Genomic DNA, 19,686 nt, shown 5'->3' on the forward strand with positions numbered 1-19,686 from the left:
TTGTTTTTAATAGGCCTTCATCACATGATTTAAGACTTTATAAACAACAAGTGAAGAAGCTGGAGAAAGCACTTAAGAAAAGTATAAAGTAATTATATTTTACTTAAATATATTCTTGTTTTTGTTTTGCTTTATTTTATTATTTAGTATTATTTATCTGTTTACCTAATGTGGCTACATGATTTCATATTAGTTATACCAGATTAGACATGAAATTTATAGATGGGTTATAAATGACCTTAAGTAGAAATTTTACTAGCCACAGAATTTTTTCATTTAGAGTTAATATTATTAGGAGTGATAATTATATTGTTAAAGAGACCATGTTCTCTTTAAGGTATGCCTGAAAAATAGTGTGTCATATAAGGAAGGTTAGAAAAATTAGTTACAGAATGAAATGGGAGGCTGTCAAGAATTAGAAAGTAGGGGTAGCATGGAGATTGTTGTGACTAGAGCTGTTAAATTCTGAACTTTGAGATGTAGATAGGAAAGAACTAGGGTAGGTCTGAGTGGAATAAGCTGGCTTTTCTCATCCCTAGAGCCATCTGCCTGTTTTCAGTCCTCTTAGTCAACACCTGCTATTACATTGTCAAGAAAATACCAAATAATGCTAAATAATGGGAAATACCTAGAAAGTCAGCTGTGAACTTGAATTTCTTCTTTTGTGAAGCAGAAGGAAAACATAGATGAGTGGAGGTAATGGTTTACATACTATTAGCTTGGAAAAATTTAAAGGGTAGCTAGGTGGTTCAGTGAGAGTCAGGTCCTGAGTTCAAATTTGGCCTCAGATGCTTCCTAACTCTGTGACCCTAGACAAGTTATTTAAACCCCATTGCCTAACCCTTATTGCTCTTCTGTTTTAGAATCAATACATAGTATTGTGTAGTATATATAATCCATTGAGCGACCTAGCAACCCCACAAAATTTTATTTTTTTTAAGTCCTCTAGCATTTTTTTTAATTTTTGAAAGTCTCATGTTTAATCTCTAAATATTTTAACTAGAATAACTGGAAATAATAGGAAATGTTTCTTGGTGGGAATTTTTGTCGAGCATTAGAGGAATTGTGGAATTTGATTAGCCAGTCAGTCAGTAAGCATTTACTGTGTGCCAAGTACCACATTAAGTACTGCTGATTCAAAGATGAGAAGTCCTAATTCAAATACGGCCTCAAACACTTCTTAGCTGTTTGACCCTGGGCAAGTCACTTAATCCCTATTGTCTAGTTCTTACCACTCTTTTACCCTGGAACCAGTACCTAGTATTGATTCTAAGGTGGAAGGCTTTCTTTTTGAAAGGGTTGAATGAATCATGTATATAAATGAAATGGAATATTATTGTGCTATAAGAAATGATGTCTGTGAGAAATCCAGAGAATCATGGGTAGACTTGTATGAGTGGATACAGAGTCAAGCAAGTCTAAATTGGAAGAATTTGTACTTGACTCCATTAATGTAAATGAAAGAAATATTAAAAGGAAACTGAGTATTTGTACTGACCAGTCTTGACCCCAGAGAACAATCAAATGAAGAAACACTTTCTTCTCCACCTGTTAGAGTTGATGGAGAACGTTGCATATGTTTTCAGTTATAATCACTGTGTCTGTGTTTCTATTTTCCTTTGTTTAGAGGGAAGGTTCATTGGGTGTATGTCTGTGAGGGGGCATATAACTGAAAAGAACAAAAAAGCATCAATAAAACTTAATTTTTTAAAAGAAAAAACTATACTCAGGACAATAAAAATAAGAACATAACTTTGAAGAGCTCTTCAGCAGTGGAATGACTTGCCTCTGAAAGTAATGGAAGTGTTTAAGGTTGGATGAACATCTTTTGTAGATACAGTAAAGGCTATTCCTGTATTAGATAGAAGGGAGATTGAGCTCGATGACTCATCAAGTGTCCTTCCAACTTTTAATATTCTGAAAATCCAAATCTAATTGTTCAGCTTAACTATTAATGTGACCTTTGTTATTTGCATTTTTAAGTTAGTTATTCAAGAAAACCATAGTTGGGTTCTGAAAGTGATATGACAGGTAGAGAGATTCATATTTTGTGGCAGGATTTTGCTTTATTTAAATCATATTATGTAAGTGATACAAGTCTAAACTGATTGTTGTTTTATTTCCTGGAGACCTTTGTATTTTACTCTGAAGGAATTTTTTATTAATTACTTTTTTTCATATAGTTTACAGGAAGTCCTCAGGGAAGACAAATCTGAGAGCTTAGATAACAGAGATTCTGAGATCAGAAAAACAGATAGCCAGCACCAGGTCCTGTTTGACCAGAAATACTTCAAGGTACTAAATAGAGAATAAATGGATTTGTGTCTTCAGTGAATTGATGATGATAATTGTCAGAACTTAGAGCTTATGAAATATATATGTCTGTCCTGTCTTCCGTTTCCAGTAAGCTATGATGTCATCAATTCTTCCTTTCTAGGTGCTCCTAAATCTTCCCTCTTTCTCTGTTCTCCTTTAAGAATCTAATCTCAGATAGCAGATAGTAAAAGTAAGGAATCTTATCTTTCACATCTTTTTTTAGCCCCAGTATTTTCTCTTACTCAGTTCAGTAGATAAACAATGTATATATGGTACATACAGAGTACTATGGTAGCTATTATTATTAAACAAAGATGATTAATGCCATTTTGCTTAATACACTTGTCCATATGGAGCTTATATTCTAATAGAAATATGATGTAGTGTTAATAGAGTTTAAAATCAATTAGTAATCATTTATTAAGGTTCTACTATATGCCAGGCACTATGCAAGGCACTGGGAATATGAAGACAAAAATGAAACACTCTGCCCTCAGGTTGCTAATTTGGAAGATGACATGAACATAAATGCAGATGTGTAAAGTATATACAAGAAACTTTGGGGAGTGAGGACATTAAGAACTCAGGTATGGTGGGGACAGGGATTAGGAAAGTCTTCATGTGCTTGACATGAATTTTAAAAGAAATAAGAATTCTGCAAGATGAAAGTGAGAAAGGAAGTGTGCATTCCAGCCGTGGCAGAAGGCATGATAGGAGTGGAGTTGGGTATATGGGCAACGACAAGTAGGCCAATTTGGCTGGACCACAGCTGGACCCTGCAGTATATAATTAAGTCTGGGGAAGTAGGTGAGATCACTGGAATTTATTAACAATATGGTCCAGGCCTGTGTTTTAGGAAAATCACTTGGGTAGCTGTTAGGAGGAGAGATTGGAGAAGGGAGGATCTGGCACCCAAGTTGGATGGCTGCTGAAGTCTTCAGTCTAGTTAAAAGGTGACAAAAGTCAGAGGTAGGGGGGAGACTAGGTTGTAAATAAAGAGAAGGGATTGGGAACAGAATTGAGATGTCATAAATTCTTTGCTGTTCAGCTCAAAAGTGATCCTTCTCTCCTTTGAACACTTAGGTTGTATATAGAACTTGCCACATAACTACCTTGTATTGTACCCATACATGATTATGTTTCTTTAATTGATTTTAGGGGCAATTAGATGACTCAGATAGAATGCCAGGCCTGAAGTCAGGAAAACTCACCTTCTGGAATTCTGATCTGGCCTTAAGCACTTCCTAGGCTCCATGACCCTGAGTTAGTCACTTTGATACTGTTTGTCTCATCTGTTTCTTCATCTATCAAAAGAGCTGGAGAAGGAAGTGAGAAGTGACTCTAGTAACTATCTTACCAAGCAAACCTCAAATAGAGATCTTTGTATCCCTGATAGCTGTTTTGTCTTTTAATAAAGAAGTGCTTATTAAATATTTTAAATCAAATTAAATAAGAATGGGCAGTTTAAAGCAAGTCATTTTTACTACAGTACCATAAAGCTGGTCTCTTAATATAGTCCAGTGGCATGGTGGATAGAACCCTGGTCTTGGAGTCAGGAAGACTTGATTTCAGATCTGGTCTTAGACACTTACTAGCTGTGTGACTGGATAAGACACTTAACTGCATTTGCCTCAGTTTCCTCATCTGTCAAATGATCTTGAGAACAAAATGACAAACCACCCTAGTACCTTTGCCAAACAAACCTCAAATGGGGTCATAGAGGGTCAGATGCACCTGAAAATGACTGAACAACAGATTGGTAAGGATATTGGAATGATTTGGGAAGTGGTGTTTAAACTAAACACAAGGGTAGGGACCAGAGCTAATAAAAAATAGATCGCAACAGATTTTGCCTCAACTTAGCAGTTTACCCCATTGTTACATTATACCAGTTGACTTTAAGCAAGAGGCCCTGGCCACTCAGCTTTGCATAAATATGGATTGATGGATTGTTAGAGCTTATAGTTGCCTTCATCAACAACTACTAATTGCACTGGCTCTTGATGTGAGATAGTTTGATAAAATGTTTAGCCAGACAGATGTGGTTCCTGCCACCAAGACTATCAGGGGAATCCATAAAAATGCAGATTTTAAATGAATTATGCAGTCATAAATTAGGAAAAATGTATAATGGATTTAAGAAAAAAAAGAACATAGAAATATAATCTAATATATTTAGTGGACTAGGCTGGGATAAGGAACTATGAAGGAGCAATTTCGCTTTGCCAAATTCAGGTTTGTGCATACTTGGCAACTTCTAGTCTTATAGAGATGCCCAGGAGCACTGAGAGTCTAGGATTATAGTCAGTATGTGTTAGACTGGAGCACAATTTGTTTTGATTCCAAAACTAGGATTTCATGCTCTCTGAGAATTTTTACTGGCTTTCTGCCATACACTCTTTTCTCATCTCTGCCTCCAGGCTTTCCTGGCTTTCTTCAAGACTCATCTAAAATCCTTCCTTCCTTCTCCCAGCCCTCCTTCATCTTAGTGCCTTCCTTCAGAGACTCCCCCAATTTGTCCCACACATATCCGTTTGTAAAGTTTGTATGTAGTTGTGTGTTGTCCTTTGTGCCCTTTATGAGACCTCAATCCTAGAGAGTAGAGACATTTTTTCTGGCCTTTATGTCCACAGAGAGTATAATAGTTGCTGGTGCATAGTAAGTGCTTAATAAATGCCAGTTGATTGACTAACACTGTGTGGCTCTGCCTCTCATTTAACAAATTAAGATTGATCAATTCAAAACTCAGAAACACTGAGGAAAGGAATCATTCAGTGAGAAGAAGGGACAATTATGTAATTGTAGAGCAAAAAATAGTTTTAGCTCAAAACTTCCTTACATAGATATACAATACATTTCATTTGAATCAGTGATCTAAATTCATTTGTCCCTCACTATATTGCAGTTCACTTATCACGGGTTCACTGTATCATGAGTTTAAAAAAAAACCAAACTAACTCTGTATCTTGGAGTTTTCAGTTTTGCGGATGTATGTCGTACTTTTGTGCAAGTGTGCTGTGAGATTGTACACAGTTGAGTGCAAAGTGGGCGTTTCTGTATTGACTGATGGAATGAAAGACAACCAACCACAGCTCTGTGTTCTGGGCGCTAATTGGCTCAGTGTTTATAAGTATGGGAAAGGTTAATAAGAGTTTGGAAGAGATTTATAGGAGAGTGGGAAGGGCTTATAAAGCCTTAAAATATAAGTAATAAAATAAATATAATGCCTCTACTTCATGGATTTTCACGTATTGTGGGAGTCTCTGGAACATAACTCCTGATGAAACTGAAACAACTTGTATATCTCAACAGTTAGTTATTGGTTAAATAGATTATGGTATGTAAATGTAATGTAGCTATGTAACATACTTACATGGTTGTATATTTATAGAGAGCTAATTCATGTCTTCACTGTGACATGTGTTGCCTTTTAAATTCTGAAAGCAAATCACTTAACTTATAATTGTACTAGGCTGTTCAAATTGGTAGAGGAGGTTTCCTTACTATGAGTTTCTCAATAACAGTGATGTTATAGGTTCAGGTCAAAAAAAGAATATAATACTATTGTGCTACAAAAATACTAAAATTTTGAATATTTATATAGGGATAGGACCTGGACCCATGATTTTCATTGGTATAAGGATCTCCTACAGTAAGGTGCAGGTTGATAACCTCTACAGTTTAAAGTCTTATTGCCTGTAGTATTGAGAGATAAAGTGACTTGCCTTGGGTTACACAGCAAGTATGTGTTGACAGGACTCCAAATCTGGTCTTCCTCTCATGTTGCCTCTTAAAGTGGAAGCTGCAATGCCAATACGTTTCCTGTGCCAAGTGAGAGCTTAATCATTAAACTAATTGTTTGCCCCATGCAATGGGTGATACAAAATGAGGCGAATAGAGTAAGAACATGGTTAAGCACAAGAAAAAAACTATTGTTTTAAATCAATGTAAACAGTGACAAATTTAATCTTTTATTTGTTTTATTTTTATTTCTTGAGTGTTACTAAGTTCATAAAACATTTTTCAACATGATATAGTAAATCATTCATAAATAATTTCAATCCTATTTACTTATAGATTCTGTTTTTTAATCTGTGAAACATAACCCTGTTTATTTCACTTCCATATTTGTTGTTGATTAAAAACAAAAGGCTTATAAGCAGTGATCTCAATGAAAAATATCTTTATATTTTAGAGTAATTTGAAAATGGCATATTGAATTATTGTTTTTTATACCTATATTAACATAAATAAACATTTCCTAAAGTTTGCTGTATATTCTTTCTATTGCTTTGAAGATCTTAACCAGCATTGACTCAATTATAAGTAATCCAAGAGCTCCAGTAGTAATATATAAGCAGAGCAAGGGATCCTTCCAAAGTTATAATAAAGTTAACAGTCAAGAATGTGGATTTGAGCATCTTCCTCTTACAATAGAAATGTGGGCAGAACAGCTAACATCTCTAAAGGTATGTATTCTTTGCAACCTTTGAAAATGAGAGCTTCTTAATAGAGGAGACTTCAGTGAGAGAAAGATTTTAATTTGTTGCATTTTCTATAAAGGTAAAAATCTCAGATCCTAATCTTTCATCTTTAACATTTCTGCCTTCTACTATTCTTATCCAGTATATATACCTTCTTGAGTGCCAGCCTTACTCTCTCTTAACTGTTTACTGCCTTGATGTGCCCTCCTGCTTGTTGAAATCCTACAAAGAATGAAGGTTTTCAGGACTTTTCAGGATTGCCCTGCCTAATAATTATATTCCCTTCTTTTACATAGGCCAGAAACTTTTCCTCTGTCTTCCATGTTTGCCTTTGCCTCATTTAGCTTATGTTTTAATTATTTTACATTCAGAAATACCCCTTTCTGTTTTCCTAATTATATTCTTTTTTTCAAATCAAAACTTACCACTTCTGCTGAACCTTCGCATATGAAGTGAAGCAATGTTTGGACTGGCAGATAACTCGTTAGATGCCTTTTGTGTCTGTAAAGTGTGTGTGTGTGTGTGTGTGTGTGTGTGTGTGTGTGTGTATGCATAAGCATGTGAGATTATTCTTCAAGTTTAAAGGATCAAATTCCTGGATATAGTTTCTTTTTCTCTCCTCTCTCTCAATATTAAGTATAAAGAACTTTGTGATGCTGGGCAAATCATTTGACTTCAACTGTCTAGCTCTTACCACTTGTCTACATTGGAACCAATACTTAATATCAATTCTAAGACAAAAAGTAAAGGTTAAAAAAAAAAAAGGATAGATTGTAATGTTCTTCAGGGCAGGGATTTTTTCTTTTTCTTTTTTTTAAATTTAGAATATTTTTCCATTGTTACATGATTCATAATCCCCCTTACCCCTGCTCGCTCTCCTCCCTGCTCCCAAAACCGACAAGCAGTTCCACTGGGTTATACATGTATCATTGTTCAAAACCTATTTCCATGTTATTTATATTTGCAGTAGAGTTATCCTTTAACATCAAAACCCTAATCACATCCCTATTGCACCACGTGATCGATCATATGCTTTTCTTCTGCATTTGTGCTCCCACAATTCTTTCTCTGGATGTGGATAACATTCTTTCTCACAAGTTCCTCTGGATTGTCCTGTGTCATTGCATTGCTACTGGTAGAAAAGTCTGTTACATTTTATCAGTGTATCAGTCTCTGTGTATAATGTTCTCCTGGCTCTGCTCCTTTCACTCTGCATCAATTCCTGGAGGTCTTTCCAGTTCACATGGAATTCCTCCATTTCTTTATTCCTTTCAGCACAGTAATATTGTATCACCAACAGATAATACAATTTATTCAGCCATTCCCCAATCGATGGACACCTCCTCATTTTCCCATTTTTTTCCACCACGAAGTGTGCAACTATAAATATTTTTTACAAAACTTTTTTCCTTATTATCTCTTTGGGGTACTGTGTAATTGGAAATTTTACATCCTTTAGACTTCATCTCCCAGAATTCTTACCTCGCCCCAAACTTTCCTTTTCCTTTCTGTTTATGTGCGTTTTTTATGTGATTGATTTATGTGATTGTTTTTATGTGATAAGTTTTGGGTAACACTCTTTTGCACTCTCTTCTATGTGAGCGCTCCCTGTGTTCTTTAGCTCTCTAGTTAAATATTAATAAACCTATAAATATTATACTTTGGAGATATTGAATATTAAGTTTAAAATCTACATTAAAAAAAATCTACAGTACAAACCCAGCAGTGGTATGGTTGGGTCAAAGAGCAGGCATTCTTCTAAAACCCTGTGCACATAGTTCCAAATTGCCTTCCAGAATGGTTGGACCAATTTACAACTCCACCAGCATTGTATTAGTGTCCCAATTTTGCCACATCCCTTCCAACATTTATGAATTTCCTTTGCTATCATATTGGCCAGTCTGCTAGGTATGAGGTAGAACCTCAGTGTTGTTTTAATTTTCATTTCAGGATTTTTTTTTCTTAATCTTTGCATCTTTGCTGCTGCCTCAGACAGTGCTTTGTGCCTTATCACACAATTTATATTGAATGAATGAATCAGCATACTTTCTGAGAATCTATGGTTCACAATATGCTGGGTTATGTCAGTAGCTTTGCTAGTACCAGCTGTTTTAGTCAAGTCATGAAATCTCTTATCTTTTGTCTATTCCAGTGATTCCCAAAGTGGGCGTCACCGCCCCCTGGTGGGGGCTGCAGCGATCCAGTGGGGGTGGTGATGGCCACCGGTGCCTTTATTTTTACTATTAATTGCTATTAAAATGAAAAAAAAAATAATTTCCAGGGGGCTAAGTAATATTTTTTCTGGAAAGGGGGCGGCAAGCCAAAAAAGTTTGGGAACTACTGGTCTATTCCATTTATTAAAAAATTGTAAAAAAGGAAAAAGGTTTTTTTGGTTGGATATAATATTTAAAGGAGTGGTTGCCAAGAATTGAATAGTTATCAATTCTAAAATGATTTTTTAGTAGTTTTTTTAGGAGAGAATGGAAGTAGCGAGATGAGAAGAGGGTAGAGTAAGAGATCTAGCTTAACGAACTAGATTTGTATTCAAGTCTGGGCTTTACTCTGGCAGGGCTCCAGAGGCCCAGCTGGAGAGCCTAAAAGTCAATTAACAAGGGTTTTAGCCACAAGGGCTCTTTCTAATCAAGGGAACCTCCTGGAGGCTAGTACCTCAAGGAAAGCTGAGGTAGTCAACCTTTTTCATTCATCACATGTAGTTCTGAGGGAGAGATTAAAGAACAGTCTCACCAAGGTCTCAGGGTCCCAGCCAGTGCTCCTCCACATTCAAACAGTGAACAAGAAGAGAAGCAGAACAGAAGCAGGAAGTTGCCACTCCCTTTTAAAGACGCTTCTTTTTTGTCACTTCCTGTGCCTTCCTCCTAGTTTACATGTCCAATCAGAACAGATGCTTTGCTTAGGACTGCCCAGTGGGCATTCAGTCAATTCTGGTTCGGTTACCTACTCTTGCACATGTGGGTTACAGACTTCCCCTTCTTGAGAATTAAGTGGGGTTGTTTTCACCTTTGGTGATTAAATCTAAGAATGGGCAGGGTAGATTTAATTTCATTATCACAAAATGAAGATGACAAAAGGAATAAAGTCTGTGAAAGGTGAGGTTTTTAGAATCACAGGATATGAGTTGGGCAGTACCTCAGAGACTCTTTATTCTAAACCATACCTGACCAAGAATTCCTGTATATCATGCCTAACAAGTGCCCATCCAGTCTTAAACTGAAGACTTCAGGAAGAAAGCTGGAGAAGTTGACAGTTGCCTTTTTTGCATTATTCATAGTACTCATTGTGTTGGTCAATAAACATTTTGTCATTGATCAATAATATTACAGTATCTTTTTGTCATTAATTCTTTTTTGATTAATTAGCCAGTTCTACAATTTTTTTTAAACCCTTACCTTCGGTCATACTGTGTATTGATTCTAAGGCAGAAGAGCAGTAAGAGCTGGACAATGGGGGTTAAGTGACTTGCCCAGGGTCACACAGCTAGGAAGTGTCTGAGGTCAGATTTGAACCCAGGACCTCCCATCTCTAGGCCTGGCTCTCAACCCACTGAGCCACCCAGCTGCCTACTAGTTCTATAGTTCTAAACTTATAAGATTCCTGCCTTTTATTCCTAGTGAAACAGTAGATGAAAGTTATATTTCAGAGCTCAGAAAACTATAGAAAGATTACTTTGTTAAATAGTTCTTTTATAAGCTAAAATCATTTGCAAACTATTGAGTTCTAAGTACTTTTTATGAACTATACAAACCATAGAATGTCAAGAAAAAAGAATGAATGAACTATTTAAAGCCAGACTTTTTCGTATATGTACATATACTTCTAGGAAATGTATTATGTATACTTGCATAATACTTATAAGTGTATACTTACAGAAATCATATTGGTGCATCAGTGCAGATCAGTATACCCTTCTTAACGTAGTAGATCATTTTAATGAATCTTTAAACAATTTATCATCATTGGCCACCTTTTTATTCGTGAACTAGTTTAAATTCAGCTAAATTGGTCTTTAGACAATAAATATAAATTCACTGTGAGGCTTATAATTGAATCCTTTCTAGGTAGATAAAGGCAAGCCAACAATTGTGTTCTTCTGTAGGCTTGGCATGGCCACTTTAGGAGTAGGATTTTAGTGGAAGTGAGAAATTGTATGTGATATTGTTAACCCTTCATTGATCTGGAGCTTCAGAAAACTCTGTTGCTTTTCTCTATATAGTGTGTTTATAATTATGGTAACTTAATTGTATATTCATATGGAAATAGATCTAACATTAAGATTTTTGGAAACATTATAATTGTTTTTAAAACAAGTATCACTGTAGTTTCTTTTGTTATAAAGGACTTGTATAGGTCTCTGGAAAAACTGTCTGAGGAGTTGCTACCTTGGCATAATAAGAAACAATATGATAGGAGTGAAGGTGGCATTAAAGTGGAAGATCTTCTACTTATTGTTGATACCATTTTGGAAGAAGTCGAACATAAGAAAAAGGTAACCATTGATCCATATTTAGAGCACAAATATTTTAAGGTAAAATAAATAAAGTACAAATCAAAAAGTATCATGATTGTTTCGTAACATAATTTACTATGCTTTGATTATGTTTATATTTTAGGTGAAACATTTACATTTTTGTTTTTTGGTTTTGACAGGGTGATGTGCCATGCCCTGAAACTTTACAGGCAATTGTTAATCACTTCCAAAAGCTATTTGATGTAACGTCTCTGTCTGGAATCTATCCTCGAATGAATGAAGTTTACATTAGGCTTGGAGAAATGAATAATGCTGTGAGAAATATCTATGAGATCCTAGAACTAGGTGAGGATACTCACTTATAATGAGAGTAATATATTGTAGTAGAAAGAACCCTGCATTGAGACAGAGCAATGGTGTTTTAATCCGCATTCATATACTTAATATGTTTGTATCTTTGGTCAAGTTACTTAATCTCCCTGGATCTCAGAGGACTTGTAAAAAGGAAGAGGTTGAACCAGCTAACCTCTTTATGTTCCTCCTCAGCTCTGAATTCTGTCCCTTTGGCACTGATTTTATCCCATTTAGGAGTTACTATTAGAAAAGTGACAAGAAGTAGGTAAACTGATAATGCGGAAAAGAAAATGACAGTGAAAATAATAATAACAGATAGTTCTAATAACTAACATTTATATATCATTTACTGTGTTCCAGGCACTGTGCAAAGCTCTTTACAATAGTTATCTAATTTAACTGCCCTGCAAGGTAGATGCTATTATTATCCCCATTTTACAGATGAGGAAACTGAAACAAACGGAGGTTTAGTGACTTTCCCAGAGTCACACAGCTAGTAAATATCTGAGGCCAGATATAAATTCAGGTCTTCCTGACTCCTGGCCTGGATTCTAGCCACTGCACCACATGAAAGGTAATCCATTTCAGTCATACTATAGTTTGGAGAATCTATTTGAAAAATAACAGCTCCATTTGTTACTCTATCTAGATAATTCATCATCACTAAGTGTTCTGGTGAATACAGTTGGGAAATTATGCAAAATAATTAATGAAGATGTGAGCAAACATATTGAGCAGGTGTTGGGGACCCAGGACATCCAAAGGTATTTATTTTAAATGTTTACAAAAGTAGCAGTAAGAATACTTTGAGGGGAAATTTAAATAGTCTAAAAGCACATAGGTTATACATCTTCCTTATTTAGATGCCTTATTACAAACAATATATTTTTATTTATTTCATTGAATATTTCCCAATTAAAATTTTTTAAAAATTGAGCATTCATTTAAAAAATATTTTGAGTTTCAAATTCTCTTCCCCTACCCTTCCTATGCCCCTTGAGAAGGCAAGCAATATGATATCGATTATACATGTGAAGTCATGCAAAATATATTTCCATATTAGTCATAGTTCAAAACAAAACACAAAAAAGCCAAGCAAAATAAAGTGGAAAAACTATGCTTCACATCTACACTCAGAGTTTATCAGTTTTTGGAATCTCTTATTTTAAAGAAGTTCATTTGAAAACCAAAGAGCTGCATACCCTTAAGAAGCAAGAGAATGCAAAGCATTTACAATCTAGAAACAGATTTTAGGAGCTGTTTTTGCCCAGAGTTGGGTGAGGAACTCTTCACTGCTAATTGCTTTCAATCTGTTTCCAATAAAAACTGTAAAAAGAAGTATAAATCTTTCTATCAGTTTGAAATGAACTATCTAATTTCAGTTATTTAGGGATCTATATCAAATAATAATAATAGGTTATTGTCACTGGTATCTTAACTAGAGTAGAATGGATTTTTAAAGTGTTTTTATACTGAAATTTTGTAGCCACATTTTTCCTATATTCCTTTTTAAAAATGTTGCAGCTGAGAGGAATGTAGAGTTCGTATATGCATATCACTTAAAATATCTCTTGCATGATCTAAAATTTTTAATCATTAGACTAAAGGAAAAAATCCCACTCACTTTTTTCTTCTTACAAATTATTAATATTTGCATACTTCAGCAGGAATCCTAAAATATAGAAGGAACTTATTTTTATAAATTTTTAAAACATATAAATCATTTTAAGGCCAATTAGAGAAAAAGAAAGATTATATAGGACATGGGTAAATAGAAGTTTCCTATCAGAGAATATATTCTAGGTAATTTAGCTTTATAATCTGTCTGCAAACTGATAATGTAAACATTTAAAAAAAATAGTTTATTTTGTTGTCACATTAAAGTTTAACATTAAAGTTCCCACATATCTCCCTCCTTCCCTGCATTAGAGAAGACATTATTTTACAAAAAAGATATATGTATATATAAACCTATGTTTTGTTTCTATTTATCATTTCTTTCTCTGGAGGTAGATATGCACCAGTTATTCTTCAAGCAATATTTCTCTTGCTGTACCTAATGTTGTCTTGGTTTTGCTTATTTTGCCCTTTGTAATTTTTTTGTAGGTCTTTCATTGTTTTTTAAAAAATTAACCTGCTCTTCATTTCTTGTGGTGCAGTAGTATGCCATCACAATCAGATATGACAGCTTGTTTAACCATTCCTGAATTGATGGGCATTTCCTCAATTTTCAGTTCTTTGCCACCAACAAAAAGGGGTGCTATAAATATTTCAGAACATTAGGTTCTTTTACTTTTTCCCTGATCACCTTAGGAGACAAACCTTATAATAACACAAGCACTTTAACTTAGAAAAATACCACTAAAAGAGAGAGAGCAGGTTCCAGACATGAATAGGTACAATAACTAAAAGCTGAATTTGTTTAAATTAATAGGGGATTATTTTAAATTTCTTTTCTTGCCCATTTAAAAACTCTCACTTTTGTCAGTTATAATTATCATGGGTTATACTTAACTGTAAACTTTTCTTCTAGCATTATAAATAAATTAGAAGAATATGATGAATTTTTCCCAACCTTTCAAGCTTTTATCCAAGATCTTCTTCAGATTTTAGGTAAGATTGTGCTTTAAACTTGTAGGTGGAGGTAACATTTATGGATTATTAAATGGCACTTGGAAAAAGGGAGTTCCATAATCATTAGCTTATTGTCCTCCACATAGATATCTTTCAAAACTTCACCATCCACTAGATGTTTAAAAATATTCATGGAAATGCTTTAGACTGAAATCCAGATTGCTTTAGATTATTCTGTAGAACAATGTAGATTTCTTAAAAAGGGGTTTGGGGCTCTTTGATAAGAAATGGTGAATTAGATATATTTTTTCACCATGTTCCCTCATTTCTTCTCTGATGGTATCTTCAAAAGAAGCGATACATTTCAGGAAATTTTTGCTACTTTGTTGTTTCTTATTAAGTGTAATATCTGAAGTCATCTATCTCTGTTTTGGAGTCAGCTTCAGATTGAACAGGTATGGCATTTTTCAAAACATCACAGAGAAAGTTAATATAGGAAAAGAAATGCAATGATACAGTTATGCTTTAAATAAACCCAGGATTTAAGTCACATTCTTTAGTAAATAAAAGCATCTTGTGGAAAACCCGTGGCCACCATGATTACACTTTAAGGATAAGCCCTGTAAGTGAAATTTGATTGCATTTCACAATTAGAAAATTCATTATTTTATGAGGTTATTTTGGAAAAGTCTTAATATGATTTTGAGCATGCCCTGTAGAAAGAGAAGGAACGAGACTGGATTAGAGCTTATAAACCTGCTTATAAACCAGCAAGTTCAAAGATAAGTTGAACTAGTGAGTACATTTGAAGAGGAGAGTAAGTTTCATAGAAGCATTTTGAATAGGCTAGAGTAGAAGATGCTGTGTTGAGGAAATAAAAAAAGTGAGTGCACATGTTTGTGGCAGTTGTAATAAGGCAAAAATGTATTTTGGAATCAGGAAGAGCTCAAATGTGGCTGCTCACTTTTTCTGTTGTATACTGTATAGAAGAACATATTTTCATAAAGTAGAATAGCTTTATTTAACTTCAAGAAGCTCTTGCATTAAAAATAACATCCTACTCATTTAACACCTAATCAGTTATTCTCTGAGCACAAACATTTATTGAGGCTATTAAATCAATTGAGAGCAAACATTATTAATGAATTCTTTAAAAATGTCAACTGTTCAAATTTCTGTTGTGGCATAGCAGTGTATTCAGTACCATATCGAATATAGTTCGGATTAGAGTTAAGTCATTAACTCTTGGTGATGGCACTGAAAGAGGACAGTCTCTGCTGTGTTTCTTCATGTATGGCGTCCCATCCATTGACAGTGCTTCAAAATGGACTTCATTATTGAGGCCAAGTAGATCGGTTGATAAGCTACCTGCTAAAGAAGTCAATCAGAGTCACAGACTAAGAAACTATCTTGGTCCCCTGGATTCTTTGTGCCCCAAGGCTACAGATTATGTTCTTAATTCTGATTGGTTATTTTGCAGATGTATGCCACCTGAAGGTTAGTCAGGGATAAGCACATTATGTGAGGATAGACTATCTTGAAGCAAATGCTATAGTTTCATTAGTTTATATCAAGAGACTTAATATTTATGGCACTTTCTAATAACTATATTTTTAATATTCACAACCTTTTTCTTTTTTTTATATTTCAGAAGTCAACAATTTGGATGCCATTATTCCTGAAGTAATGAAATTAAAGCTAATTCAAAGTAAAGAAGATTAAAATTTTCTTTAACTAAGTAAATTTTATCTGAAATGTATTTTCTTTATAATTGGTCTGACCTGGGCTGTATTTACTTGCATAGTTCATCTCCATTTTTCCTACCCTAAGTCAACACTGGTGGCATGGTTAATTTTCATTCTTAACAAAAGTTAATTAATTTTTGATATTCTTATTCCAATTTACAAAAGAATTGTCATTCTTAGGATTATGCAGAAATCATTTGGGGGATAAAATATTCTTCAGCTGTTCTTCAGCAAGACTGATTTAAGGAAAGCTGCTTATGTTTTGGAAACAGAGTAATGATATATTAAGTATTGGCATGGTGGTATTTGCCTTTAAGATTTCCTTTGGAATTTGAAATTTAGAACTAGCATCTTTGGCCTAGAAGAAGTAGGATCAGTTTCGCTGATGACATCACTTCTCCAGCAAGTTTGGGGAGTAGTGAACATTCTGTAATCCTCCCAAACTCAGGGGGAAAAAGAAAAGAGGAAAAAATTTCAAAGAGAAGGTGGAGGTATAATGCTATCTAATTTTTTCTTTTCTCTAACCCAGTTAGTGGCTAGCTGGTTAAACAAAGAGTTTAACCCTTTGTATGCCATGCCAATGAAAAAATATTCTTTCTAGACAGTCTGCTGTTGGTGGCAAAAGTTGCGGCAGTTTCAAATTAGAGGGTAAAGGTCAGGGATCATAAGCATTTTTAAATCTTCTTCCCATAATGGGATAAAAGAGTGAATAAATAGGATGATAACTACCTCAAGAAAGGGTGTATTTAAGCTCTTGATTGCAATACATGCATATAGAGAGATATTTTTAGAACATAAAACTGAAATAAATATCTTATAAAAGTATGCTAGAACATTGTTGTCTCTTGATGATTTTTATTTTCTCTTGACTGCAAATGTACTTATAATTAGCCTCCAACTTGCAGGTTAAGTCATTTTCTATGGCAAGCTGTAAAATGTGGATGTATGCCCATTAGCTCAAATAACCTTGTAAGAACCCCCACGTACAATGCTTTGAAAATCTTCCACATCTTGGAAGAGACTTTTTAAAAAAAATCAACAAACCTCAATTTTTGGTAACTCAAGTAAAGACACTTTGTCCAATTGTCACCCTGAAGTGACTAACAAAAAAAAAGTCTAGAGGAGTTTGTGCTCTAGCATAATTGTTACCTTTCAGCTATTGCTCAGATTTACTCTTTATCTGTGGCCTTGTAGTAATTAATGAATGAAAATATTTTTTAATTGACCTCGTCAATTTTTTCATTGAAACTCCAGGAAAACACTTTCACAACAGCTTTGTATTTAGGATAGTTTTTATATGGTCTAATTTTACCTTGTAGATAAGAGGGTCATTGTTCTCTGGCTCTAAAATTATATGACTTAAGCCAATACCATCAGTACAATACAGAGTGATACACTAATTTCATTAGTAGGAATAGGATTTAGTCTTGTGATTTCATTGATACAGCAAATTCATTGAATGAGGAAACTCCTACCAACATAGTTCATTATTTTTTTAAATTTTGCCCTAGAGAGTTGCTCAGAGCACTGAGAAGTTAAATGACCTGCCCAGTGTGGTTACAAGGCCAATATGTGTCATAAGTAGGAAGTCAACCCAGGTCTTCCTGGCTTCAGAGCCATTTCTCTACCCATTACACAAGGTTGTTTTTAAATAAAATTTAAAAGCACAGATATTATCAGGTAAGGTTAGACTCCAGATCCCTAGGCAGCTAGTCCAGGGATCTTTCTGTGTTAGGGCAGCTAGGTGGCTGAGTAGATAGAGAGCCAGGCTTGGACTCAGGAGAAATTGGGTTCAAATATGGCCTCAGATACTTGTGTGACCCTGGACAAGTCACTTAATGCCTCTTGTCTAGCCCTTGCTACTCTTCTGCCTTGGAACTGATACTAAGAAGGTATGAGTTTAAAAAAAAAAAAAAAAAAAGGAAGAAAAGAATCCTAATATTAAAGTTTGGCGCTCATTCCTTCAAATTTTTTTTTTATAATACTTGCCAGTAGAGAGTAAGGTTTACATTCTCTTCCCACAAACTTGCCATCTTTTCAAGATAAGAATTCATTTTAGGGGTCACCTGGCTAGCCCAGTGGATTGAGAGCTAGAGATGGGAGGTCCTAGGTTCAAATCTGGCCTCAGACACTTCCCACTTGTGTGACCCTGGGCAAGTCACTTAAGCCCTGTTGCCTGGCCCTTACCACTCTTCTGCCTTGGAGCCAATACATAATATTTACTCCAAGATGGAAGGTAAGGGTTTAAAAAAAAATTCATTTCAGAAGCCATTGGTGGTTGTGTTGAGGGAAGCAGAGGGACAGGGGCTTATAATACAATCTTGTTCATCATCATGGCTTCAGGGTGTTTGACAGGAGCATCACTCTTTTTGTCAAAAGAGATAATCTAATTCATGATCAGACATTGGAGTTCTTTGACCAAGGTAGTTTTCAGTCTTTAAAAAATATTACATAGTGCTTATGTTCTTTCTCCTCAGTTTAAGAAGACAAAACCATTTTGAGAGAGGTTGTTATTAAATATGGTTAATTCTTCTTAAAAGTCTTTGCATCAGTTCATATGTCTGACTATGCTTCTCTGAACTTTTTATATTTACCTTTTTTTTATTAGCATAATGTTATTCCATTACACTCATGAACCACAATTTGTCTAACCATTCCCCTTCCAATAAATGGGCACCTGCTTTGCTTTCCTTTCTTTGCTACTATATGAAGTGCTGCTGTGAATTTTTGGTATACATGAGACCTTTCTGCTTAACTTCATTGGGATATATGCAGTGGGATCTTTGGACCAAAAGATAAGGACATTTTAGTTGCTTTACTTTAGCATGGTTGAAAACTAGTTTCCAAAATATTTGGAATGATTCATATATCCAATGATTTAGTATGCCCAACTTTCTATATAGTCCTTCCAATATTTGCTTTTCCCATCTTTTGTCATCTTTGTCAATTTGCGGAATGTGAATTAGAACTTCAGATTTATTTTGATTTGCATTTCTTTCATTGATTCAGAACACGTTTGTAGTTTCCATTTTTTTTGAGATCCATTTGCTCATATTCTTTGATCATATATCCATTGGGAAATGGTTCTCAGTTTTTTATACATGTTGGTTACATACATATGTTATATATCAGACTCTTAGATATGTTTGATACTGATGCAAAGATTTTTTTCCCCAGTTCATAGCTTCCTTATCCTAGTTGCATTGATTTTGTTTGTACAAAAGCTCTTTGATTTTGTATAACTGAAATTTTCCATTTTATCTTTTTGTGAAAAGCCCTTTAACAGCTTAAGCGGTAAAAGTAAAGAATGCTTGGCGAGCTACCCAACCAGGCAGAGTGAAAGGCATTCAAGGATGAAAATGGAAGGAAAGTGAACAGAAGGAAAAGGAAAATGACTTGCAGAAAGCATTCAAACACATTTTTCTTCATCAAGAATAGAAGAAACATCATATTTGGATTTGGTTCCTAACATCAGGGTTCCAGAGTGGTTTATAGAGCAGTTAGAAAGTACTAAGGAGAACAAAAGATGGGAAAAGCAGCCAAATTGGAGCAAGTATATATAATCTGTATTAGACATAATACAGTCATGAGGGTAATGTGAATGGGCTCCAGTATATTCCCATTGAGGAATTCTGAAGAACAGGAATAAAAGATGTCATCAAAAATTGTGACAGAAAGGGAAGATGGCCTGATCACATGGCAAGAGTGAAGGATGACAAGTGGTCGG

At 34.8% G+C, this 19,686-nt stretch overlaps 1 protein-coding gene across 4 annotated transcripts in view; it reads left to right on the forward strand.

Annotated features, from left to right (window-relative positions):
• Positions 1 to 16,715, forward strand: part of CEP70 (centrosomal protein 70) — a 49,895-nt gene extending 33,180 nt beyond the window's left edge. For 3 of the 4 annotated variants that reach the window (XM_044669986.1, XM_044669987.1, XM_044669989.1), the window contains 8 exons: positions 14 to 88; positions 2,184 to 2,295; positions 6,615 to 6,785; positions 11,155 to 11,304; positions 11,466 to 11,631; positions 12,290 to 12,404; positions 14,174 to 14,253; positions 15,866 to 16,715. In XM_044669986.1, coding sequence (XP_044525921.1) covers positions 14 to 88; positions 2,184 to 2,295; positions 6,615 to 6,785; positions 11,155 to 11,304; positions 11,466 to 11,631; positions 12,290 to 12,404; positions 14,174 to 14,253; positions 15,866 to 15,936 — 940 coding nt within the window. In that variant the 3' untranslated portion in view covers positions 15,937 to 16,715. Of the gene's footprint in view, positions 1 to 13; positions 89 to 2,183; positions 2,296 to 6,614; positions 6,786 to 11,154; positions 11,305 to 11,465; positions 11,632 to 12,000; positions 12,103 to 12,289; positions 12,405 to 14,173; positions 14,254 to 15,865 lie in introns of those variants that run through there. The other variant, XM_044669988.1, reaches the window with a different exon arrangement.
• Positions 16,716 to 19,686: the final 2,971 nt, after the last annotated feature.

Source organism: Gracilinanus agilis, chromosome 3 (genome assembly GCF_016433145.1).
Source record: "Gracilinanus agilis isolate LMUSP501 chromosome 3, AgileGrace, whole genome shotgun sequence".
Lineage (NCBI taxonomy): Eukaryota > Metazoa > Chordata > Mammalia > Didelphimorphia > Didelphidae > Gracilinanus > Gracilinanus agilis.